Source organism: Conger conger, chromosome 7, assembly GCF_963514075.1.
Source record: "Conger conger chromosome 7, fConCon1.1, whole genome shotgun sequence".
In the NCBI taxonomy this organism is placed as follows: domain Eukaryota; kingdom Metazoa; phylum Chordata; class Actinopteri; order Anguilliformes; family Congridae; genus Conger; species Conger conger.
In genome coordinates this window covers 21,494,669-21,520,486 of record NC_083766.1, presented here as the reverse complement: position 1 = coordinate 21,520,486, position 25,818 = coordinate 21,494,669, and the positions used below count along the sequence as shown (strand labels likewise).

Below are 25,818 nucleotides of genomic sequence, written 5' to 3'. Positions count from 1 at the left end.
TGAAAGGTACCAGCGGAGCACCAGCTTCCCAGCCAACTTTCCAATTACTGTACTTTTGGTCCCCTAAAATGGAGTCCCCTACTATGTATTAAAAGATTATTATCCTCACTATTCATTGCTTTATTTCAAACCCAACCCAAAAACAAATTCACCATATGAAATCAGTTCTGACAGTTTGTATTATTTATTATACTTCATGTGCAAATGTTTCTGTTATTTGACTAAAGAAACATCCCCTCTCTATCACACAATGCTCTTCATGAGCGTGACAGGGAGACAGAAGTGAACTGGGCTTGTTTTCTCAGTCACACAGGAGTGCTCACATTATTTACATATTCAGAGACTTGGAGCCTCAGGGGTGGCCCAGCGCTTCCTCTGGGGGGATTCCACACAGGCCCCCAGCTGTGGCTGGTACACACAGGCAGTACATCTGTCTGCCATGTCGACACCATTACTGGGATCTGTGGCTGAGGCTGGGGGCCTGACTTCAGGGGTGGCACAGTGTTCACCAGGCCCAGCCAAGGCTTGCGTATAGCCTATAGCTGCTGGGCAGAGTATAGGCTAGTGGCTAAGGTGCTTGGCTGGCACCTGGAAGGTTGGTGGTTCAAGCCCCAGTGTAGTGTATAAGATCAGTGCAGCTGCTGGGCCCCTTGAGCAAAGGCCCCCAACCCCGCATTGTGCCAGGGGGGATGCGCCCCACCTAGTCCCTTTTGATAAAACTGTCTTCTAAATAACTAATGAAAAGGCCACCACCAATTATCTAGTTCAGGGTGCAAGGGTAAGTATACCCATGACATGGAAACAGTGCCCGGTCTTTTAGTTTGGATTTGCAATGTTCTCTGACGATAGATCAGGGGTCTGCAACCGTGGTCCTGGCGAATCCCCAGGTCCACCTTAAATTATGTAACATATGGCCTGATTTACTAAAACCCTTAGAATGTACGAGACCTTTTAGCACATACAAAACTAATATCACAGCCAATGACTGATGCAAACCAAATACTATATTCATTTTTTAAATCACATACTGAATTTGGGAATCCCTGCAATATAGGGTGGTGATAATTGTAGACCAAACTCGTGAAGATGAATGACATGCATATATACATAATATATACAGAAAGTCAAATTACAGATTAAAGCAGTGCTCAAAAACTCAACTCCAGGTCCAGGCGGGTCGCAGTGTCAGCCGTGTGCTAGACTAGCTGATTTCACGAATTGAAATGGCTTATCTGAACCAAGCACGTAATAATTAGGGAAATCCGTATACCCGTAGACAGTTGAGTAGTGCTGGATTAAAAGGACAGCGGTAGGATATAAACCGTCATATTTATCTAGTTGCCAGCAGATGATTATGTCCCAGGGGCACAAATACAGAATCACATACATTTATCCTGTAACCACTGCAAATTATGGACATTGAAGAGGCAATTGGAAATTGTAGTCTATTATAGTAGGGACAAGTCCACTGAACCACAAGTCCTGTGAGGTTCAATCATGTAGCATTAAGACAAATACGTTTCTAACTTTATGCAATGTGACACGCAATTAAATGTTTAGTGTCAATCAACTTTTACAGAGTAAACACGGTTCCTACTGGACTCCTGTACTCTGTTGCAGTTTAATAAACACTGGACATTTTACTGTGCCTGTAGAATGTAATTGAGATACACTGTAATTAAATGTTGAGACAGCAGCGGTGTAATTCAAAATCCCTCTACAATTTCTATCAAAAATCTTTATGAAGATAGAACAATGCCTTGTCATAAATTAAAACCCCATTATTAACAGTAACCTAATTCGCACCTTCGACTTGCAGGGAAAGGGGCGGGCCGCAAGGAAATTGTCACAAAGGAATGTGTCCGCCCCCCACGTATACCCCAAAACCAGACTGTCAGCCTCCAGGGCTGCAGAAAGGTTTTGGTGATCTTATAAAAAGGAAAAAAATACTTCGGAACATTCCTTGCGACATTGTCCCGGCGGCTATCATTCTTAAAGGTAAGCTATCAAAATATTGTACTTTGCTATCCTTGTGCCTTCACAGTTGCCTAGGTGCGTTGTGCATATTAAGCATTATCCATGCTTCAAAGTATGTTATTTTCTTTTGCTACGTTTTAACGTCAGAAAAAGTTTGCTTGTTTTCCAGTCTCCATTGGTCATAAATTGCATTATTCTAGGCAGGCTATCGCCTGTTGAATGACTTCACAGGCTATTGGTGGCATCGTCTGACCTGTATGTGCAATAGGCTACTATAGCTGGCAAAGATTATATTTCCTTTGTTTAGTATCCGGTCAAGATCGTGTGAAGAAATAAATCTTATCTGGCCAGGTAAAGATTTGTTTTATCCTTCCAACAGTGCCCTGCAAACCTGCGTAATGAGGTTATTGTTCGCTTCTTTCTTTCCTGAATACGTTTTCATTATGTTTTTAAAAGTAAAAGTTGTTTCAAACATACCGATGTTGCATGATCTACTTTTTCTGTATCCGTGAATCTATATTTTGTATGTTAGAACATCAAACTGCAGCAAGTCCTACTACAACAACTGTTCTTTTTTCCCCTCCAGGTGTTAAAAGTGTGTAAAAAGATGTATGCTTTAATCAAATGTAAATGATACATGAAAACAATACTATAATATTGATTATGACATATTTAGTATTCAGTCATTATTATTGTTCTATGCAGGTACTTCACTTGTATTAAATCATTTATTTTGACAAGATAGATTTCATCACTTGTAGTTAAACATAATTGAAGTAGGAGCAAAATGTGTGCCACCTACAGTTACATTCTCTACTGTATTTCTCAACTGATGTTTTCAAGATTTTATTTTTACTTTTACTTGTAATGCTGGATGGAGTTGGAGTTGGTGGATTGTTTAAATAATGCACAGAAAACAATATACTTAATACTTTCACATAAATATATTGGATTTTTCCACCTGTAGAAATTAGAAAAAGGTTATTATAAACATTACTTTTAGAAACACTTTTTTTCTTGCTCTAAAACTCTGTTGTATGTGTAGGAATTAGCAAGTCATCTTCTGTAGCCCAGCAGGAGGTCCCCAGCCCAGGCCATGGTGTGTTGCAGTGCTTGAAGGGACTCTAAAACTTATTAAAACTAGTTGATAACAGATTCAACTTTATTTGTCAAGGGTTCTCTGGCACTGAACTTTACTGGTTTTAAGATGACAGAGCAGGTTCAGCAACACCTAGCTAACTAAACCTTATCAAGTAGTCACATGGTCGATCAACGATACAAATACAAGAACACTCCAGATCCAGTATACCTCCCATTCAATCAAGTGATATCATTCAAAACGGGTATCTTAATCTAATATCAATCTATGTAACAATCTATTAATATTATGACTCCCTTTCCCCCAACCCAATCTAATACAGCCATTTTGAATTGTGGTTGGGGACCCCAAGCTTCAGGCTATTTGCTTTAGCGTTTATATGGGTCAGTACAGATAGCCTGGCATAGAAACGGTTCCCATCAGGTGTGCGGGCCTTGCTGCTCTCGGGCCATCAGTAGAACAGGCCTGCCTCTGTCTGGAAAGCTGCCTTACTGAGGGGCCCATTTAATATTAATACGGGAGTGAAGGTTAGAAAAATGAGACACTTATGTTGGAAATAGTTTTGGGCGTGAGGGGAACTGTGAAAGCTTCGTGTGTGAGTGGAGAGATAGAGAGAGGGAGCTGTGTGTGAGGGGGTGTTTATGTGGAGGCTTGGCAAACTCTTGGTTGCCTGTGACAGCTACACACAGGAGCCTCTCAAGCCATGCTTGATTCAGATAGGTATAAAGTGTGGTATAAACCACCTACATATAAACTGAGTGTACATAGATGCTGTCTGAAGCAGAGGGGGCTTGCACTGTAAAGTAGAAAACTGTAGAGTCAAGATTAGTCCCTGGGGTAAAAGGATGTAGTCTGAGATAAAAAGAAAAGAAAAGGATGAAGTCTTTTCAGAGAAGCCCCGACTTGGCACATACTTTAATTATATCTTCAGGGAATGTGTGAATTCCATATGAGAGCGAGAGCGCACATCACAGATGGCATTGGGTCCCATCTGCATTTGACATGTAGCCTTGGGCGGAATCCTAAAGATGTCGTCTGTAGGTGAAAAAGCCAACACTTCCATATGTTGGATTTCATCTTTTGGAGTAGAGTTTTGACACTTTAGAGTGAGGTCTCTCTTTCTGAATTCTCAAAAACTGACCTCCTGGCTCCACACCAGTCTGGCTTCAAGGCCGACCGATAAACATAGAGATCCATCATAGGATCGCCAGCTAGGATCTGTGAAAGCAGGTTATTCTCCATTCCAATACTCCTCAACTAGCCCTGAGCCGACTATGTCATATTCACAGTTGGTTCCCTGTCCAGAAACCAAGCCCCAGTAGTTGTAGTCGTAGTCACCACAGTGTGTGGCTCATCCATGGATCTCTGGAGTGGTTCTGGACCATAAACTGTCTCTCTCTGCGTATATCAACCTCACGCTGGTTTGTTAGGCTTTCAGATGCTTCTTCTACAACATCTCTCACCCCGTTCTCAACCCAGCTCTTAGTCCAGGTGCTGGTCATTACCCATCTGGAGCACTGCAGTCTTCAAAAGACCATCAGGCCGTTAGATCATTAGACCCTGGTCATCAGCCACACCATTCCTCCAGGCATAATCCTCACTCCCCCTCAGACCCTCACTGTGTGCCAGGTCAGCTCCTGTCTGTTCTGGCCCCATGGTGGTAAACCAGCTATATTACTGAATATATGACCTGCTGAATGAGCTATAGTGGGTAGAAGTATAGCTGTGTGAAGATAGCTTTATTATCAGTGGTGTAATTGTTTTCTGTACATTCAAATGGTTGTACTGTATAAGGATAACTGTATTATATGTGGTATATACATTTTCTGTACATTACATTTTTTTTGCTTTACAACTATCGATTATTAAAGGCACACAGGCATCAGCGTTCATTTCCTGGTTTTAGTATCTGAAGCACGCATAGTGCAGTGACTAACCCCTCCCCCTCTAGCTGTGGTCAGCTCTCTGTGTTAACATTTAGCAAAGTCATCCGATAATTATGCAAAAACATACGCCATGTCACATGGGAAATCATTTTACAAACAGCTCAGGATGAGACACAACATTTAAGCTCCAGAATGATACGAAAAGATCAAAAACACAAAAAAAAGAAAATAATAAAAATAATTTAAAAAAAGAAAAAAATTTCTGTGCCTTCTTGGAGTTGACATTGATGTGTATTCCTGAGATATTCTCTGACACCGACGTCCACCACTTCAGCAAGGTACTCTGGATAAGAGTGTCTCTCAAGTGATCTCGATGTTAAAAACTTGAAAAAGGAAACGTTAGCATTAGCATGTTCTCTGAGTTTTTCTTTTCTCTTGTCATTCTTCTTCTGTTCCTCCGTCCTCACCCCTTCATTACTGTCACCCGCTGCCTGTCGCTGATGTGTTATTACGACCCTCCAGCGCGAGGATGGTGATGGTGAAGAGGATCTGCTGCATCGGTGCGGGGTACGTGGGCGGCCCTACTTGCAGCGTTATCGCCCAGATGTGCCCGGAGGTGACGGTCACGGTGGTGGATCTGAACGAGGAGCGCATCCGGGCCTGGAACTCCGACAACCTGCCCATCTTCGAGGTGTGTGTCCTGTGGGTGGGCCAGGGTGCACAATAAAATGCCCAGTGTTAATTCAACACAAACAGAGTTTATACGAGTCCAAAAGGGACTACATGAACTCTATTAGAGTTAAAAGTACTCTGGAGGAGTTGATTTGACACTGAACATTTTACTGTGTGGGCAGGGGAGGGCCTGGGTGGGCAGGGGAGGGCGCTACGTGCTGGTGACCCATGTGAAACAAGTATTGGTAAAGCAAGACTGCCCAAATCTGGAGGTCACATAGGTTTTCACTCCAACCCTTTGAAAGCACACCTCATTCAACAGCTGTAGATCTCACTGAGCTGCTAAATAGTAGAATCAGCCCTGCCACATTAGGGCTGAAGTGAAATTCTTTATGACAATAGATCTCCAGTAACAACGTTGGGCAGTCATGGTTTAAATGCAGCCCAGGCAGGCTGTAGGAACAGATTTATTTTACAGTAATCACAAGGTGGCTTGTGTGCATATTGATTTGCAATTCCTGCTTAGATTTGTAACCTTCTGAGTGTAAACTTAAGGCCTGAAACAGATGGATTGATGTGGCTTTTGTTTATCCGATTTTCACATTTATCTGGAAGAAATATATGAAGAAAATGCATTAAGGAATGTGCAGAGAGTTTAGAAAATGCAGGTATATTGATCGATTCCATCTCAAGGTGAGATCGGGTATGTGTGTATTGATTTGCATTACCTGCTCAGATTTGTAACACTTTGAGTGTATGCTCAAGATCTGAAATAGATTGATTGATGTGGCTTGTGTTTTTCCTAAGTACAAACGACAAAATATTATCTCCTGACACCCGCAACAGTATTGAGTGATGGGCTGATGTAACCTTTCTGGCTTTGACTGTGAAGACAAAACAAGCACACCTGTTCAAAGCTAAACATTCCGGGGCTGTCTGGGGGAACTGATTTTGTAATCCGATGCATTCAACGTCTTTATGAGCGTTAGCTAGTGCATTCACTCCAGAATACCTGCCGAGCTAACCAACTACACCAACATCTACAATTTACACTGTTCCCTTTATACCTCATATTCATTTCATAAATTCATAACTGTCCCAGATTCACTACTAATGCATCAGTTAGATGGGTGCTGTTCTCACTCATTCTATACATTTTAAACTAAAGGTACAATAGGTAATTTCGGACTTCTAACTTCTAACAAACACTCTATAACCATAACACTGTTTATCCCTCCCCCTTCTCTATGAACGAGCTGACGTTGAAACGCCATTGGCTGTGGCAATTAGAACCAATTAACCAATGTTTTAACACAAAAGTCTTACCTATTGTACCTTCAAGGTATGGCAGCTCATCAGTTAGTTCATAAACTCATGTTCAAAGCTAAACTGTAAATGTTTATTGTAATATTGCTGAGGAAAGGATAATGTGACGTTGTATGTCCTATGCCCTGCCAGCCTGGACTACAGGACGTGGTGGAGTCATGTAGAGGGGTGAATCTCTTTTTCTCCACGGACATCGACACGGCGATCCAGGAGGCAGATCTGATCTTTATATCGGTAAAACCAACCCTTCCCTTCAGTACCTGACCTCCCTCCATCCCAAACCTCATGACACGGAGACACTATTCCTCGCATTGTACTTGCCAAGACTGTTTTATTGTTGCTTCTTGGTTGACTTGTTCTCATTAGATTAATGTACAGGGCTCAAGTTGGTATCTATGTGGTCACTTCTAGTGCTACTGTACTTGCCTCTAGGGTCTTTCAGCGCACTTGTCCCTGGTTATGGGTATGCATGCACTTTGTTGTACATTGCTCTGGATAAGAGTGTTTGCCAAATGTCTGTAACGTCATGTATTGGAAAAAGCCAGCTTCCTTTTGGCATTTCATCCTTATTGTATGACAGGGCTGCACTAGATCTGGCTGGTACAGGAATTTCCTATGTAAATCACTGTTTTCCCTCCTTTTCAGGTGAACACCCCGACTAAGACGTTCGGCATCGGGAAAGGGCGGGCGGCGGATCTGAAGTACATCGAGTCGTGCGCTCGGCGAATCGCGGACGTCTCCAGCGGCTGTAAGATCGTGGTGGAGAAGAGCACGGTGCCCGTCCGCGCGGCCGAGAGCATCCGCCGCATCCTTACCGCCAACACCAAACGCAGCCTCAACTTCCAGGTGAGAGAGCAGAGCCACGAGCAGGGCCGCAAGCAGGGCCACGAGGAGGGCCACGAGCAGGGCTGGGAGCAGGGCTGGGAGCAGGGCCACGAGCAGGGCTGGGAGCAGGGCCACGACCAGGGCTGGGAGCAGGGCCACGAGCAGAGCCACGAGCAGGGCTGGGAGCAGGGCCACGACCAGGGCTGGGAGCAGGGCCACGAGCAGGGCTGGGAGCAGGGCCATGAGCAGGGCTGGGAGCAGGGCTGGGAGCAGGGCTGGGAGCAGGGCCACGAGCAGAGCCACGAGCAGGGCTGGGAGCAGGGCCATGAGCAGGGCTGGGAGCAGGGCTGGGAGCAGGGCCACGACCAGGGCCACGACCAGGGCCACGACCAGGGCTGGGAGCAGGGCTGGGAGCAGGGCCACGACCAGGGCCACGACCAGGGCTGGGAGCAGGGCTGGGAGCAGGGCTGGGAGCAGGGCTGGGAGCAGGGCTGGGAGCAGAGCCACGACCAGGGCCACGAGCAGGGCTGGGAGCAGGGCTGGGAGCAGGGCCACGACCAGGGCTGGGAGCAGGGCCACGACCAGGGCCATGACCAGGGCTGGGAGCAGGGCTGGGAGCAGGGCTGGGAGAAGGAGCCCCAAAGTGCACCGCAAAAGCCAAACAATAAGTCATATATATCATAATTATCAACATCACTATCAAGATCATCATCATCAATAATTGGACATCATATCATTAATATCAATATCATCAATTATCAATCACCAATATCAATATTATCATTATCCTCATCATAATCAATCATCAATATCAATGTCATCATCATCAATATCAATATCATCTATCATCAATATCTCAACAACCCCAGGAAGAATAGTGGACCCCAGGAAGAATAGCTAGTGCCATAGCACAAGCTAATGGGGATCCTTTTAATAAACAATAAACAATAAACAACAAGCATTTTAGTCTTATATTACTAAATAGTTAACTCAAGTTTGACTCAAGTGTTGTAAATATTTGCCAATGGAGTAAGTTAAAGGTACAATAGGTATGATTTTCTGAGTTAAAACATTGTTATAAGGCCATTGTAAATCCCTTCCTATCATTGAAAAAGTGTTTATAGTCATATACAGAGAAGGGGGAGGGATAAAAAGTGTTGTGGTCTGAAGGTGTTTGTTGCTGCTATTCCTCTCTTGACCGTTAGGAGTCCAAAATTACCTATTGTACCTTTAATTTCACTTTCGAAGCAAAAAGTTACTTTTCTCTACTTGAGAGAAAAATATACAATTTTAAATCTCATTACATAATCTCAAGACTAAAATGCTGTTTGCCTTGATGTTTGCAAGGGCTATGATCAGAACTTTTTCACTCTTGTCATCTGGCCCACAACCAGGTCCTCTCCAACCCAGAGTTCCTAGCGGAGGGAACGGCCATCGCTGACCTGAAGAACCCCGACCGCGTGCTGATTGGAGGAGACGAGACCCCTGAGGGTCAAAGGGCGATCGAGGCACTGCACAGCATCTACGAGCACTGGGTCCCCAAGAGCAAGATCATCACCACCAACACCTGGTCGTCTGAGCTGTCCAAACTGGTGCGCCCTGGTTTCCGTACCCGATTTTCATCTTTCAACATTTCATATTTTCACAGTTTAGAGTAGCCAGTCCTATTTCAATGCAGCAGTCTATCCAGAAGACCCACCAGATGAAAAAAATATATGTTGATAAGATAAAACATTTTTTTTTGACATTATCCTTGTGTCTTGGATGACAAAAATATTTTCAATTTTATTGAATGTCCCTAGCATAGTAGAATATATAGTTCTTGAGGTGTAGACCAGAAACTCATGTCCCCTACAGGGGTCAGAAATGAATTGCCGAGTCATGGGAGGTTAAGACAGTATAAATATAAACATTAATTTATTTAAGACATTAGTTTGGAAGACGCAGACTAAGCACGCTCTCTCCTCTGAAGTGCATGGTGCCGGTTGCCAGGTCTCTTCCCACTGGCCTCCATCTGGGCTGCGCAGTCAGCATAGTGCAGCCGAACGCATCACACGCAGCTGGCCCAAGCAGACTGACAGCGTCCCTCTCTGGCCAAAGCCGGTCATGCTCTACCTTACAGATGGCTCCTGCCTGCATGTCCACTAGACATGGGTCAAATACGTAATTGTTTTGGATAAAAATATTTTTCTACACTATACTGACCTTGAGTCTGGCGTATTGGAACCTATGAAATACTCTCAGAAAGTGCAAACCCCCCACCTTCTGGTCCTCCTAGTCGGCTCAATTTCACCAGGCAAGATCAATCAAGCACAGAAAAGTATTTGAATATAAAACACATACGTGTTTTACCCAGTTCTGATGTCCACAGTACAGAGTCAGTGCAGGCAGAGCACCCTGATGTATATCTACACACGCTTCCCGCTCTGTAATGGCCTGATTATGTTTTCCGCTTGTTACTGGCACTACAGCTGTGTAGCTTAGTCTACAGTACCACGGTGCTTTGATGTGCCTTGTCCCTAGCTGTAACTATGCTGCAACCACAGCCACCATTTTGTTTGAAAGGGCTCCTCTTTGGCAGCCTGTGCTGTGCTCTTCTCTTCTGTGTTTTCTGCATTGTGCTGAATGTAGAAGCAGCACACACGCCCGTCCTCAACCTGACCTCTTTCTCCACCGCAATCTCACAAGGATTTCTGTTGTGCACTGAAATACACAGTCGGTTGTGATAAGTGCTTTAGTCTTGTAATGAGACTTTCAATTATTTTTTTATCTCAAGTACAAAATTAAATTTGTTTGAACTTCTTTCCAGATATTGAAGTGAGTCAAACCGTCTCACAAATTTTGTCTTATCACAAGGCTAAAATGCCTTTTTGCAGTGTACCCTGTCTACCGCAATGTCTCATCTCTGACCCCCCCCCCCCACAGGCGGCCAACGCCTTCCTCGCCCAGCGAATCAGCAGCATCAACTCCATCAGCGCCCTGTGCGAGGTCACGGGGGCGGACGTGGAGGAGGTGGCCCACGCCATCGGCACTGACCAGCGAATCGGGAGCCGCTTCCTGAAGGCCAGCGTGGGTAGGTGGGGGGGAAGGGCGGGGCGGGGCAGGGGGCGGGGGACTGGAGTGATAGATGTAGTTCAAAGATTTGCAGGAATTGTCGAACCCCGGTGGCACACGGCTAAAGTAACGGACATCAGTTCCTCACAGTTACACACCGATTCCCGGTCCTGCCAAAGCTGAGTTTGGCCTGGATAATTGGCTTGCCGCTCTGAGGGCTGGGGGAGGACTCAGCAAACGGTGTTAGTGAGATCGCCACATACAATAGCATCCCGGGCGTCTCGGAATCACGGTCACGGGTGTCCGGGTCACTGAGGGATGGGGTGTGGGCGGTGTATCCCTAGATAACACACAGGCAATTGGAATAGATAGGGTTACAACTGGCTACTAAATTGGGAGAAAACATGAAAAAAAAGATTTGCAGGAATTTACCAGGCTGTGTGAGTCAAACTTTCAGGCTACCCTTCTCCATTATTCTCCACAAGATGTCCGCCGTAGGGGACATAGTCTCTGGAGCTCTGTGGAGAAAGGTCACTGCGTGACACGCTTTTAACAGCCCATGAAATCCAATTTGTCATTTGTCCACTTTTCTTTCTTTCTTTACTTACTCAGCTTTCCTTCCCCCTCGGAGTCTGCTGCAGAGTATTTTGTGGTAATTCCATGGTAATTGTTTGCGGTTGAGCAGCAGCACTGACCTCTGCGTCCGTCCGTCTGTCTGTCCTCAGGGTTTGGGGGCAGCTGCTTCCAGAAAGACGTCCTCAACCTGGTCTACCTGTGTGAAGCTCTGAACCTGCCCGAGGTAGCCCGGTACTGGCAACAGGTGCGTGCCTCCTGAAAGAAACCACCTGTCTTTTATTCAACCGGTGTACGTCCCCAATGTTGTTTGTTTTCACCCGGTTTGGAACGACCAGCCACACTCATAGGGTCTGTGTCCACTACGCCTCTTGATATGAAGCAATGTTACGAAACCGTCGTTAGAGTAACGTTCAGGGTCATTAGGCGGTATTTAAGTCCCGCCCTTGTAATTGGTCGGATTATGAAAAGTGACATTGACGAGAGCCGCGCCTTTCTGAAAAGTTGGAAATATTTTAAACTTGAAGCACCTGAAGCGGAGCGCTCTGAAAACAGACGCCAGCCGCATGCGCTCACTCCCTGTGGAAAATAACTGAAAAAAGACGTGTAGTGGATACAGGCCCAGAGTCCTGTTTCATTAACCCTTTAAGGTGTAAGATATGTGAACAGCACGTTCTTAGTTGTGCATTCGAATGCTGATGTCACAATCACTACTGGTAACTGAAAGCAGCGGAGTTCTAGGAACCTGACTGAGAATTTTGAGAAAAACCTGATCTTCCAGAGCGACGTACAGTTTATTTAGACTAAGCAGGAGACAATCCTCCCCCGGCGCAATGCAGGGTTAAGGGCCTTGCTCAAGGGCCCAACGGCTGTGCGGATCTTATTGTGGCTACACCGGGATTAGAACCACTGACCTTAGTGTCCCAGTCATTTACCTTAACCACTACGCTACAGGCTGCCCCTCGATTATTCACCCCTCATCACTTGTCTAAAGGTCAGGTTATGATTTGAGCGGTCCATCCATCCAACTGTCTGTCTGTCTGTCTAGGTGATTGAGATCAACGATTACCAGCGGAAGCGCTTCTCCTCGCGAATCATCGGCTGCCTTTTCAACACAGTGACGGACAAGAAGATCGCCCTGCTGGGGTTCGCCTTCAAGAAGGACACTGGCGACACCAGGTCAGGGGGCTCCCCACACTGCAAAAACCATAGAATAAGCCAATCTCAACAAGTATTTTACTCTTATATTGAAACTTAAAATCTACTAATTTTACCTGTGTGCTATATTAAACCAAAAAATGTAAGTCATTTCAAGATTTGCCAATGGGGTAAGACAACTTCACTTGTCAAGCAAACAGTAACTTAAAACAAGCAAATATTGTTTACTTGAGAGGAAAACTAAGATCTTAATTATGAGACAAAAACACTCATTTCATCACCTTCCCTCCCCACTCACATCCCACGGATGTTGTAGTCACTAATTTACTGTATTATTCCTGTGACCAAAACCCTCTGGTTTCCATGGCAGAGAGTCCTCCACCATAGCCATCAGCCAGTACCTGATGGATGAGGGTGCCCGTCTGCACATCTACGACCCGAAAGTGAAGAAGGAGCAGATCATCCAGGACCTGTCCCACGTGGAGGACCCCTCCAGAGGTACCCCCGACCTCCTCGCCTCCTCCTCCTCTAACAGGAGTGTCAAACTCAAACTCTGGAGAGCTGAGGTCTCTGCTGGTTTTCGCTTTTTAGCATGACTGATTACTTTAAGTTAGGGGTGCACAACTCCAGTCCTGGAGGTCCGGCCTGCGAGCTGGTTTTCAGTCCAACAAATGACCTTAATTTATTTTTCTGACAGCTCTATAAATGATGTTTGTTCACACCTGCATTGGAGCACAGTACAATCTGTAGGCCACACTTGCAGTCTGCAGCTGCAGATGGTGCATATACAAATGTCTGATTATTTAGCTAATGATAACATTAAGAGCAGAATTTGGCACAAAATCCTGTAGCAGATCCGCCCTTGCTGTGCACCCCTGCTTTAAGTCATTGATTGGCTAAAAGCTTCTTGTTCTCAAAGCTTTACTTGGCTGCTGATTCAAAAGAAACCACAAATACCTGCAGACAATGCAGTCCTCCCCTGTCTGAGGATGCCAAAATACTGCAGGTTTTCTCTTCTGTCTAAAAATAACTCTTAACGGGTGTTTTAGTCTTACAATTAGACTTTAAATCTCATTTTTATTTATCTATTTTTTCTGGAAATAAGATTTACTCATTTCAAGTAAAAAGTAACTTAAAACAAACTAATATTCATTCATTAATCTTTTCTTATTTTTAAGTTCATATTAAAATAAGGTTTCTTTCACAATATATTCTGGCATGTAATACATAGTTACTATGTATAATGTATTTCAATCAGTTAGAAAAACACAATATTTTCTAACAGAATCAATCATACTGTAACTTGAAAAAATATATACTATTTTGAGAAATATGTCCTGAAATCTGCTAATATGTCTTAGTTGAAGGAAGGTGGTAGGTGTAGTTTTCCACTTCATTACATTGTCAAGTGACTTAAATATAGCGTACATACATATACATTTGCCATTTTTCCATCAGCAATGTGAAATGTCACCCTGCTCCTGTCACCCTGATGAACACAACCAAAGCACATATAGACATTGTTAATTTACTGCAAAGATAGCAGAGGTCACATTAATTCAGGATTATACATTCTTCACACAGAAAATAATTTAAAAACAGAAAGGAATTTGTGCTCCATTTTTAAAATGAAAGGAATATTGATCAGTTCTGTTTCAGGTTGAGAACCAGTATAGATTTGTAATATTCAGCTGGGGAACAGATTTGATATGGCTCACATTAACTTATCCCAAAAAACACAGAGCATGTTGGGTCACAAGACCCAAAACATTTTGGCAGTAACCGAACCAGACCAGTTCTGATCAGTTAAAATGCTGTATCCAAACCCACCCAGATCTCAGGTATTCTGGCTCAGGTTGACTCACTGAGACCCTGCTTTGAACCGCACACACCCCCACATTCTCAGCAACTTATGAATATTTACAGAGAGACATCACTGACATCAAAGTGCCTACCATACACCCACACCGCCTTTTTGCATTTCACAAAGAAAATGGCCAAAAAAACAGGTTGGAACTTCCCCTAGAGTCTATATCTGACAAAAATGAGCTTAAAAATTAAAAACCACATTTTTTAAAGCATTGTACAAAACCTACTAACGCACCTGTATTTACACACCCGGGAGCATCCGGTGTCAGGTAATTAGCTTTCTAAAGCAGACATTTCCATCTGTTTCAGACACATGGGATAAAAATATCCTTTTTTCCATCGCCATAGATATGTGTGTCATCTGAAAGCATCAGATCTTTTCCCTTGCTACCTATAGATGTACTTTTGCCATTTTACCCCATACATACAGTATATTTTATAAAAAGGTATTGTTTAAAGGGTGAACATGGTGTTATCTCTGGCGTGATGTGAAACCCCCTCTTTGTCAGAACTTTGCCTTTCTTTCTTTTGTTCCCTGTCAGTACATTCTCAATCCCTCTATCTCTGTTACATTACAGTCATTTAGCTGACACTTTTATCCAAAGCGACATACAGTTGATTAGACTAAGTAGGGGACACCCCCCACAGCAATGTGTGGTTAAGGGCCTACAGCTGTCTTTGATCTTATCATGGCTACACTTGGGCTTGCACAACCAACCTTCCTGGTCCTAGTCAAGACTATGCTAGGCTGCCTGCCCTCTTTCATTACATTACATTACATTACATTATTGGCATTTGGCAGACGCTCTTATCCAGAGTGTCGTACAGTTGATTAGACTAAGCAGGAGACAATCCTCCCCTGGAGCAATGCGGGGTTAAGGGCCTTGCTCAAGGGCCCAACGGCTGTGCAGATCTTATTGTGGCTACACTGGGATTAGAACCACCGACCTTGCGTGGCCTAGTCATTTACCCTAACCACTACGCTACAGGCTGCCCCTTACCTCTTCATTTGTCTTCCCCTCTCAGTAATAATCTATTCCCCCTTCTCTCCATCCCCCTCTATTTTCCCCTCTCCTCTACCCCCCACTCTTCTCCCCGTGCCCCTCTCTGTGCCCCCAGTGTCCCGCCTCGTCACCATCTCCACCGACCCCTACGATGCCTGCGAGGACGCCCACGCCATCGTCATCTGCACAGAGTGGGACATGTTCACGGTGGGTGGAGGAGAGACCCATCTGTCAAAGGTCAAAGGTCCCATAGGGAGTAGGGCTACGGCGTATACTTCAGTATGGAAAAATAGGGGAAATCGAGGTCTGTTGTGACACAGGTTCCATTGCTACCCAATTGTGTTTTGCCCGATGAGAAAGAAACTAGTCTGCTGAAAATCACATTGCACACCCCCATACACATTCTCTTTCACCTCGGATTTCTTTGGGCCAGTTTGTGTAAATTTTGTGCTCAGAAAACATTGCGAAGCAATTGACCCCGTGTCACAACAGACCCTGATCTCCCCTATCTGTAGGCTGCAGCTGCATCTTCAATATCGCTGGAGTGTGTGTGTGTGTGTGTGCAATACCGTGAAAGCATATGCTTGCGCTATTAAGTATGCATTGATGTTCTGAACTGTATATGGGTGCTATAAAGCTGCAGATGCTATACGACTGCTCATCAGTGCTATAAAACGAAGTATGAATACTATTACCCATACCATAAAACTGTGCACGAATACCATTAAAGCGTGCACATATGCTATAAAACTGTAGACGCGTGCCGTCAAACTGTCCATGCATGCTGGGGGAATGATTGCTCGTAGAAGCACGGATATATTCGGTGTGTCCTGTGTGACAGGAACTGGACTATGAGAGGATCTATGCTGCCATGTTGAAGCCTGCGTTCATCTTCGACGGCCGCAGGATTCTGGACAGCTTGCACGAGCAGCTGCAGCACATCGGCTTCCAGGTGAGACCGGCGTCCATGGACAGGAAGTGCCCCTCTCCGCCACGTGTGGCCGCCAGTCTCAGCGTGTGGTGCGGTGAACGTGTTGGTTTAATGGTTTTAGGGCCCTGGTCACACTCTCTGGTCGAGCTGCGAACAACCCGCAACAAGAATGGAGACAGGCATAGGTGTGGAAGCAAATTATCATACAGATTGTTCAAGTTTGATGGTCGACATGTTTAGGGCCCTCCTAGTGGACTCTCAAAAATAACACTGCCCTGCTGAAACAGCTGGTAGCTGGATTTTACACCAGGGTGGGACTTTTGTTAACTGCTTCTCCAGTAATATCAACATTTCTCATCCACCAATCTGATCCTGATCCATTTGTTCTGATGCAACCACTATTTTCTTCTTTCATGTTTTTCTGATCAAGGCGAACCTAACCTCGCACTATTTACAGCTATGAGCAAAGTGAAGAATGAAGTGTGAGTGAAATTAATAACATAAAGGCCATAGGTTCAGGAGACATTGTCCCTCTCACCTACTCCAAAATCTCTACCATAAACCCCTTGCCTTAAAACTTCTGGCTCTGGTGGTACTAGCCGAGATAAGAGTTTCCAGTTGCTATGCATGTAAACGGATAGCTTTTCCTGTGTTTGTTCACGAAAAAATATGTTTCTATATCTTGCCTCTGCACATACGTACATCCTCTGGAGGCATAACTTCACAGTAAATGCTACTCTGTGGTTAGTTCAGCGAGCCCTGCTACCCACCACTGTAAAGCTAGAAGGTCATAAATAAATAAACTGATACAAGAACTGAAATGTTTTTTTTTTTTAAACCTCCAGAACATTAAGTTTCAAACTTCCCATAAACTGCTCCTTGTTTTAATCAATGTTATGTGTGTCTGCGTCTCTAGGTGGAGACCATCGGTAAAAGGGTAAAACAGAGATTATCCTTCAGTGTCAACAAGGAGATGCCCACTCCTGACCACCAACCTGCACCCAAGAGGACCAAGCAATGAGGCCTTCACTGTGTTTCTGTGTGTGCTCCATTAGGTCACTGCCACTGTGGTTCCACACTTTTATCTGCAAAAAACAAACATCTCATATCAGACCTCGGTCAAATATGTCATTATTTTGGATTCAAGTTTTCTATGCATTACTGAGCTTGTCTGGTGTATTGGAACGTATGCAATCATTTCAAAAGGGGCAGACCCCACCTTCCTCTCCTTTTGGTTGGTTCAATTGTGCCAGGCAAGATCAGTCGAGCACAAGAGTCTTTGAATCCAAAATAATGATATATTTCACCCAAGTTATTTATATTCAGTATTACTACATTCTTTATATGCTATATTGTATGTCAGACTTGGAAATGGAGTTGGACCTAGTGTCTGAAAGCACCCGAGGAGTTTTGAAAGTGTCTGTCTGCCTGTCTGTTTGTCTGTCAGAGTATTTTTCCACCTTTGAGTTTTGCTGTTGTTTCCTACAGTGAATGAAAAGCCTTATTCAAAATCAGAAGTTAAGCCAGTCTGTTTCATTTACTGGTGTCATTTTATAGATGATTTTTCCTTTGATTCCAGAAATATTTTAAGCCTGGGTCCAGTTAGTGTTTACTGCCTAAGCAATAATTTCTGAATGAAATAGTTTATTTTTATTTAAGTTTTTAGTATTATTTAATGCAGTAAACATGGCAAATAAACTATGGGCTGCTGTTGATTCCTTTGGTTAGTCTTTGCTGTGAAAGAATGCGCTTTAACTGAAGAATTGTATGGTGTTCCATATTGACAAGTTGGTTTATAGCATACAGTGAAACATTTAAAATAATGCAATATAGCTCTTTCAGCACTGTAATAATGGTTTTCATTGAACTATGAAAATGTCTGTTGTACCTAAAGCCAATAAAACTTTATTTTTTATGGGCACATAAAAAAAAAAAAAGAAATTTGTGGACTTTCTCTATTGAACTCCATAATAAAACTACACCGTAAGGGTGCTTTAAGTGGAGGCGCATAAACCCTGGAGTCATTAAACTGCCTGTAGTAATGGCCATGGATGGGCACTGCACTCACAACTAAGGGTTCTTGGGTACAATGTTATAGCTCTGTGTATTTTAGAAAGAGTGTTGTAGTACATCACAATAACAAACATTTAAAATGACCCAACTTAAAATTAGCACCCCTAAAGCTGAGGACCTCCAACCCTGTAATGTTGTTCTCTGTGGATAAATACATTTAAACGATGAATAAATAAAAAAAAACACATTAGTACATGGAAGCAAATATGAAGCAATAATGTATTTAGTATAATGAATTAGTGTACAGCAATCACAATTTTTGCTAATTACATGTAATCCACCATTTTTCTTATATCTAAAATATGTTATTTGGGAGAAAAAAAGGTTTTTAATTAACTGAAGGCTGTGGCTGTTCTGCAGTCTCCTGTTGTCCTCCTCCCTGCCTACTCTAATACTGGCCAGCAGTGTGTAACAGTTTTGGTAACGCAAGTTTGGTAATGGTTTTGGACTTTGCATAAACATGACTGTGATTGCAGAGATAATGGCAGTTGAAAAGTTTATATCATGTCTTGACATAAACTTTTCAGCTGCCTGCTTGTTGCCAGCAGTCTTCACATCACAGCAGTGTGCCTGACCCCACTCAACTTATCTCATTACAGTCCTGTAAATTAATCTCCTGTAAATCTTCCTTTAGTTCTGTGTGCTTTTATTTCCATCCTAGACTGTGGTAAACACTGACAATGTGCGATAATTGCAGGTGAAAGTGTCAACGTGTGATAATTACTGCTAATGTGCTGAGGAAAAAAGTTAAAGCTATTGAAAACCTTGGAGGATTGCGAATCGTCGCTGAAAGGTTGCCATCCCCTGAAATGACCTGTGAAAGATACACACCCGTGAAAGCCTGCTGAAGATTAGGTGAAGATTAGGACTGCCTTGTCCCCTGTGAGAACCTCTCTGAAAACAACCCCACTCTTTTTAAAATCTCTTTTCCTGCCCGTTTCTCAGACTTATACCTGCTATTCTTTGCGTGTGTTTTAATGAGTAAAAGTGCATGTCCAGGCCTCGTGGGAAATATGTATAGGAATCTAGGACAAGATTCTCTTTGCAGAGAACTGATACGCAAAAGGAAGTCTCCATTTGCAAGATAGTCCAGTGTGTGTGTGTGTGTGTGTGTGTGAGATTAAGATGGAGAGTTTATCAAAGTCCAGAGTTTGTCTGAAGTTGACAAAACACAAGACAAATAGATTTACTCATAACTACTCATTGTGTGTACATCTGTTTGTGTGCGATGTAGTTTATCCAGTTCTTAGACTGTGTGTAGCTGATTCTGTGAAGGTGACTACAGTTGTGTATAGATATGTTTGATTTCAATGTAGAGTTCATCCAGTTCATAGATTGTGTGTAGTTGACTCTGTGAAGGTGACTACAGTTGTGTATAGATGTGTTTGATTTCGATGTAGAGTTCATCCGGTTCATAGACTGTATGTAGTTGACTCTGTAGCGGAGGAGAGCGCAGTTGTGTACATATGTGTTTGTTCGTGTGCCATAGAGTGTGGAGTTCATCCGGTTCATAGACTGTGTGTAGTTGACTCCCTGTAGGGGAGGAGAGTGCAGTTGTGTAAAGATGTGTTTGTTTGTGTGCCATAGAGTGTGGAGTTCATCCGGTTCATAGACTGTGTGTAGTTGACTCCCTGTAGGGGAGGAGAGTGCAGTTGTGTACAGATGTGTTTGTTTGTGTGCCATAGAGTGTGGAGTTCATCCGGTTCATAGACTGTGTGTAGTTGACTCTCTGTAGGGGAGGAGAGTGCAGTTGTGTACAGATGTGTTTGTTTGTGTGCCATAGAGTGTGGAGTTCATCCGGTTCATAGACTGTGTGTAGTTGACTCCCTGTAGGGGAGGAGAGTGCAGTTGTGTACAGATGTGTTTGTTTGTGTGCCATAGAGTATTGAGTTCATTCGGTTCATAGACTGTGTGTAGTTGACTCCCTGTAGGGGAGGAGAGTGCAGTTGTGTACAGATGTGTTTGTTTGTGTGCCATAGAGTGTGGAGTTCATCCGGTTCATAGACTGTGTGTAGTTGACTCTCTGTAGGGGAGGAGAGTGCAGTTGTGTACAGATGTGTTTGTTTGTGTGCCATAGAGTGTGGAGTTCATCCAGTTCATAGACTGTGTGTAGTTGACTCCCTGTAGGGGAGGAGAGTGCAGTTGTGTACAAATGTGTTTGTTTGTGTGCCATAGAGTGTGGAGTTCATCCGGTTCATAGACTGTGTGTAGTTGACTCTCTGTAGGGGAGGAGAGTGCAGTTGTGTACAGATGTGTTTGTTTGTGTGCCATAGAGTGTAGAGTTCATCCGGTTCACGTGTAGCTGTGTCTCAGGAGGAGAAGAGACTGATCAGTAGAAGTATGCAACGCTCGCAGCAGTCAGCAGATCATTAGTCAGTGTCCTACTGAGCAGGGGGAACGTTTTTTTGCCCCTGAATGCGTTTTAAGGGCTAATTAATGCCCTCTTCCCACTGAGATTAAACACAACGTGACTGCTGTGCCTACGGGGGAGGGCAGCAGCCGCTGCCGCAATCAGCCGAAGACTTAAAGGAAGGGAAGTCACACATTCGCTCTCCAAAGCAAAACTAAGCTTCCCTCAATTACCGGGTTTAATGCCAAAGGTAGACCTTCTTTAAATGAAGGCAGTCGGAGCTCTAAGTTCCTCATTTCTCTCAGTGTGGAAGCCTCGTTTCATTAACCCCTGTGTTGTCTTAAGGGCAAAAATGACCCGCCACTACGGTTAACAGCAGAGGAAGCCCCCTCAATGATATTTTTTCGACTTGAAATTTGACAACAAAGTGTGATGAGTGATTGTTTCTTCATGCAAAATAGATTCGAAAAATAGAAATTCAATTAAGCTGCTTTATTTTCGGGGTTTAGTCATTTTTGACCCTTAGGACAAGGGGAGTATACAGAATGTTAAGACTACACAAAGGTTAATGTAACAGTTCAGTTATAATTAGTCTTAAAATCTTATTTCTATGACGTTTTTTGATAAACAGGAACAGAATATTGTTAATGAGGCAAGACAGTTTGACTCATTTCAAGATTTGCCTTGCCAAGCAATAAGTCAGTAACAATAACTCAGTAACTTAAAACAAGTCTTTCAGTCTCATTGCAAGACTAAAACACTTATTAAGACTGACTTTTTTGCAGAACTGCAAATTCCAGGTACAGAAAATAAAAGCCCTCCCAAATATTTAGAATTTTGTTCAAATTAGCGCAATTTCTTCAGGCTGGAGGTAGAACTAATTAGTGAAATCAGCTGGAATGGCAGGACTTTTACTTTCTGACCCCTGGACTGTCTGATATTGTCAGTTGCTGCATGTTTTTGATTGATTGAGCAGCACAGTCATGGCACCAGAGGAGCAATCTTCATACCCAGCAAGGAGGAGTTATCCTCACACAGCACTGCCAACCAAAACCCTCCCTTTCTGATTCTATAGCCATCTGTGCTGTGTCCCATGGGTCTTCTCAAAATGGCTGTCATTGCAATGGTCAAGAGTCAATTCTAGAGCAGGGATCATCAAATCACAGCCCTTGAGGTCCGAGAACTGCTGCTTTTCCATCCTCCCTTTACCTCGGAGTCAGGTGTGAAGACAGTCTGGCCAATCAGAAGCCCTAATTGTTCAGTTATTTACCAAGGAGAAAAGAAAACCAAGGCCAGATTTGTATCAAAGACATCCTGGGGACTCCCATCATCAGATAAAAATGGTTGTGTTAAAAATATATATTTGTATACATATTTAGACATATTTCCCCAAATCTATACATTGTCATTGCATATCAGGTCTGACCAGAGACCCCCAACAGTACCTTTAAGGTCCCCCAGTAGTCATGGACCCCCTGTTGAAAACCCAGGTTATAGATCATGATGCACATAACCAGAGCAATGGCTATTCCTTCAGCTGCGAATACCACCTTGGAGAAAACCTCAAATGTAATCACAGTGGTTATCACAAGGTTACGTGAAACAAAATAACACAGCAATAATACACTCTCCCTTGATATTCCCTGCAGTCAAAATAAAAAAGGAACCTGTTAGAGGCACTAGTGCATTATAGTGTGAATGCCGGTGTTTTGATGAATGTGTTAAAAACAGAACATACTGTATTTCTAGCCACATTTGAATAAGTGGTGGGTGGTCCCGGGTTTGTTGGGAGCCTCTGACTTCATTTAAGCCCTTGTCTCCACCTGGTCCTTCACACGAGGTGGGCTGGATAAACTCAAAGCACATGCACAGAGGTCGCACAGAGGTCACAGGAGAGTATCTCTCCGCCACCCACCACCAGAAGCTCGACGGTCTTTAATATTCAGAAAAGTTCCACAGTGCGCTTAGCATTCAACGCATCACGCAGAGACCCAAAAGACTGTAATTGATCACAGCCTTGAACAAAAAATAGGGCTGGAAATAGCAACATGTTTGCTAAGTTACTGTTGCCAAACTGGAATAAACATATACGGTGGGGTCCAAAAGTCTGAGACCATCATGTAATGACAAAAATAAACAGAACGTTTTAGGATTTTGAATAATTTAAAACAAATTGAGTTGCTTCAAAGCTTTGAAAGGCTTGAAGACCAAAGAAGTGCAAGAAGTGTTGCACAATCCACAATCACCTGACCTCAATCCCGTTGAATATTTATGAGGACAATTGACAAAAGCCAAGCATTCAGTAACATCTCAAAATACACTTTGGAACATTGTTGTATAATGCTGGGATCATAGGGATCATCAGGTTTTGCACAGATTTTGGAGTTCATGTCAGCTCGAGAGCACGCTGCCACTAAAGCAAAAGGGGGACATACCAAATACTAAGAAATTCTGAAATTCCTGTAAATTTAACAAAGAGTCAAAAATTCACTCAAATTATTATGCTGATAATGTCATTTGTAATGACAAAGTTTGTATTAAATTAGAAAATAATGCAAAATAGAAGCATCTTCACTGGTGGTCTCAGAGATTTGGACCCCACTGTACATCAATTGACTGGCCTGGTTGTAGTTCTGGTCCTATCACAGTAATTCCTTGCCCTGTTAATTAAACCCAAGAGATGCAAGACCAAAGCAAGAAATGAACTGACACTGCTTTTACAATCAAATGTGACAAAGGTACTAGCATATAATAAGTAATCAAATTCTGGGATTGGAAAATATAATATGTTGCAATGAAATGTTTTAAATGTTTTCACAGGTGAAAGCTTTCATTGGACTCTAATCAAAGGACTAACTGTAGAAGTTCCTAAGGTGCTGTACATCAATGCTGTTTCCTGTAGCAGAATTACCTGTAACCTTAAAACACTTTGCAGATGTGCAGCTGGCACTTAGCTTGATTTAGCTGTAGTCAAACATATTGTGATGATCTGCGTCATCATGCTCATACAACATGTTGGAAATTAGATAGTCACAATGAAAGCCAAGCAGATGTGTGGCAGAATTAGCAGAAATAAAGAAAAAAGAAACTCCACCCTGCAGAAACAAACAGCTCAAACTAGCTTCTGAAACAGCTGGTAGCTGGTTGACAAGTTCAGACCAGCTCCCAGCTCGACATGGTTTGACCAGCTCATACCCAGGTAGACCAGCTTTATAACTAGCTTGGCCATGCTGGTTAGACAGCTCATACCCAGCTAGACCAGCTTTATGTCACCTCAGCAATACCCTGTCAGATATATAGTAACTATAACATTTACTTTTACTGTAGCCAATAAACCAATAATATTTTTTTATATTAAAACCATGTAAAGAAGTTGAACGCAAACAGGCCACTCTCTACAAAGAAAGCATTCCATAGTTTGATTGATAAGCACAAGCAGTATTACATAATCACTTGAAAAGCACTGCTGGAATTTGTGTCTGTGAAGAATTTATCTTTTGAAAAATCTCTAATTAGATTGATAATTTAAAAGGGTAATGGAAGAAATGTGTAAACATATTTTTCAGTTCAGTCTGTGGAAAAACCCAAAAATCCTGTACTTCGGGTGCTTATCAATAATGGTTTCATAATAGGCAGATGAATTATTTTAGATGGGAAGGCTTTAAATACATTTTAAAAGGGTTTAAATACAGTTTATGCATACTGAATTTTTTTTAATCCCTAAGGAAATCTGATGAAATCTGCGTGGGTAACAAACTTTCCTTAATCTGTAGGTGGCAAACACGATTCTCAACTAAATAAAGCATTCGTTTGAGAGTCGTCCCAGAGAAACACGAGGTTAGCATTCAGGAGTCAAGGAGTAAACATGGCATGCCGTGACTGGCGCCTGTCAAACCTCACGGCGACGCGAGTGATTTCAGGTCACAGTGAGCCAGCCGTGCATATGATGAAACTGGTGGCAATGGCTGTGGAAGAAGGTCCACACTGCAGAAGCAGGAGTGGACCTGATCAGTGCTCCTGCATAGGGAGAGGTATGGAGGAAGAAAAGAGCAGGCCTTGGCTGGGCCTGTCACTCACTGCAAAAAAAAAAAAAAGATAAGTAAGTCTTAACAAGCATCTTAGTCTTATATTTAGACTTATGTATGTGTTATGTATCTTTTGTATATTAGCTTACGATTTTTGTGAAATGAGTCAAAAAAGAAATTGTCAATGGGGTGAGAAAATGTAACTTGTCACGCAAACACTAACTTAAATCAGGCTCATATTCAAAGAACATGAAGGAGGGTTTCAACACCATCAGCACAGAGACCCTGACTCCACCTTAAGGGGGAATTAAAATAGTCAGGATAACTTACTGTACATATAGATGCATATATTGTATATGAAATCAAATGGAAAATATATACAGTCTTGATTGCCCTTCAACCATTTTGAGGTATTGGTTTCACCAAGAAAAGAAACCACAATAAAAGATATGAGTACATTTCTCAAATTCCTCTTCCTAGATTCATGTCCTATGGCACACACCCAAAGAAGGAATCTTCACATATTTCACATTCAATGCAAGGTCTAGCCTTTTAAAAATGATATTATTGCTATACATACTGTGTGCATGTGCATGTGTGTATGAGTGAGTGAGCATGTGAGTGCTGTTTTCCTTTGTGAGCTGTGACCTCACCCTATCCTTGGAGACACCTCCGCACACAATGGGCCTCATTTATCAATATTTTCGTAAATCCATGTGAAAATGTATGTGTGTTCGGAAACTAACAAAAAATTTGCTTGGGATTCATGAAACAGCAGTAGACAGCTTTTTTTCGTATCCATACTCATTAACAAATGAAGCGCCCACATGCCATGCCACTTCTATACCATGATTGAATGTGAACTAGCCGTTATTGTTTGTTGTTTCTTCTGTGCCTTACAAATCGGCTCGGTATTTCAATATGCGCTTTTCCGAAGTAGGCTACACTATGCCCCAAATCTTCTAATAGGCTGAAGTAATGTAAAGAGAGGCCAGA

General features: G+C 43.0%; 1 protein-coding gene across 2 annotated transcripts; it reads left to right on the top strand.

Annotated features, from left to right (window-relative positions):
• The first annotated feature begins 1,838 nt into the window (after window positions 1-1,838).
• Window positions 1,839-18,223, top strand: LOC133133115 (UDP-glucose 6-dehydrogenase-like). Of its 2 annotated transcripts, none has more exons than XM_061249125.1 (12): window positions 1,839-1,998; window positions 5,485-5,653; window positions 7,093-7,194; window positions 7,606-7,806; window positions 9,180-9,377; window positions 10,711-10,858; window positions 11,565-11,659; window positions 12,461-12,591; window positions 12,941-13,068; window positions 15,559-15,650; window positions 16,285-16,395; window positions 17,291-18,223. In XM_061249125.1, the coding sequence occupies exons 2-12, from the start codon at window positions 5,492-5,494 to the stop codon at window positions 17,393-17,395; spliced, it is 1,473 nt and encodes a 490-aa protein (XP_061105109.1). In that variant the 5' UTR covers window positions 1,839-1,998; window positions 5,485-5,491; the 3' UTR covers window positions 17,396-18,223. The 2 variants fall into 2 exon arrangements, with proteins under 2 accessions (XP_061105109.1, XP_061105110.1); XM_061249126.1 differs by lacking the exon at window positions 1,839-1,998 and adding an exon at window positions 2,291-2,328.
• Window positions 18,224-25,818: the final 7,595 nt, after the last annotated feature.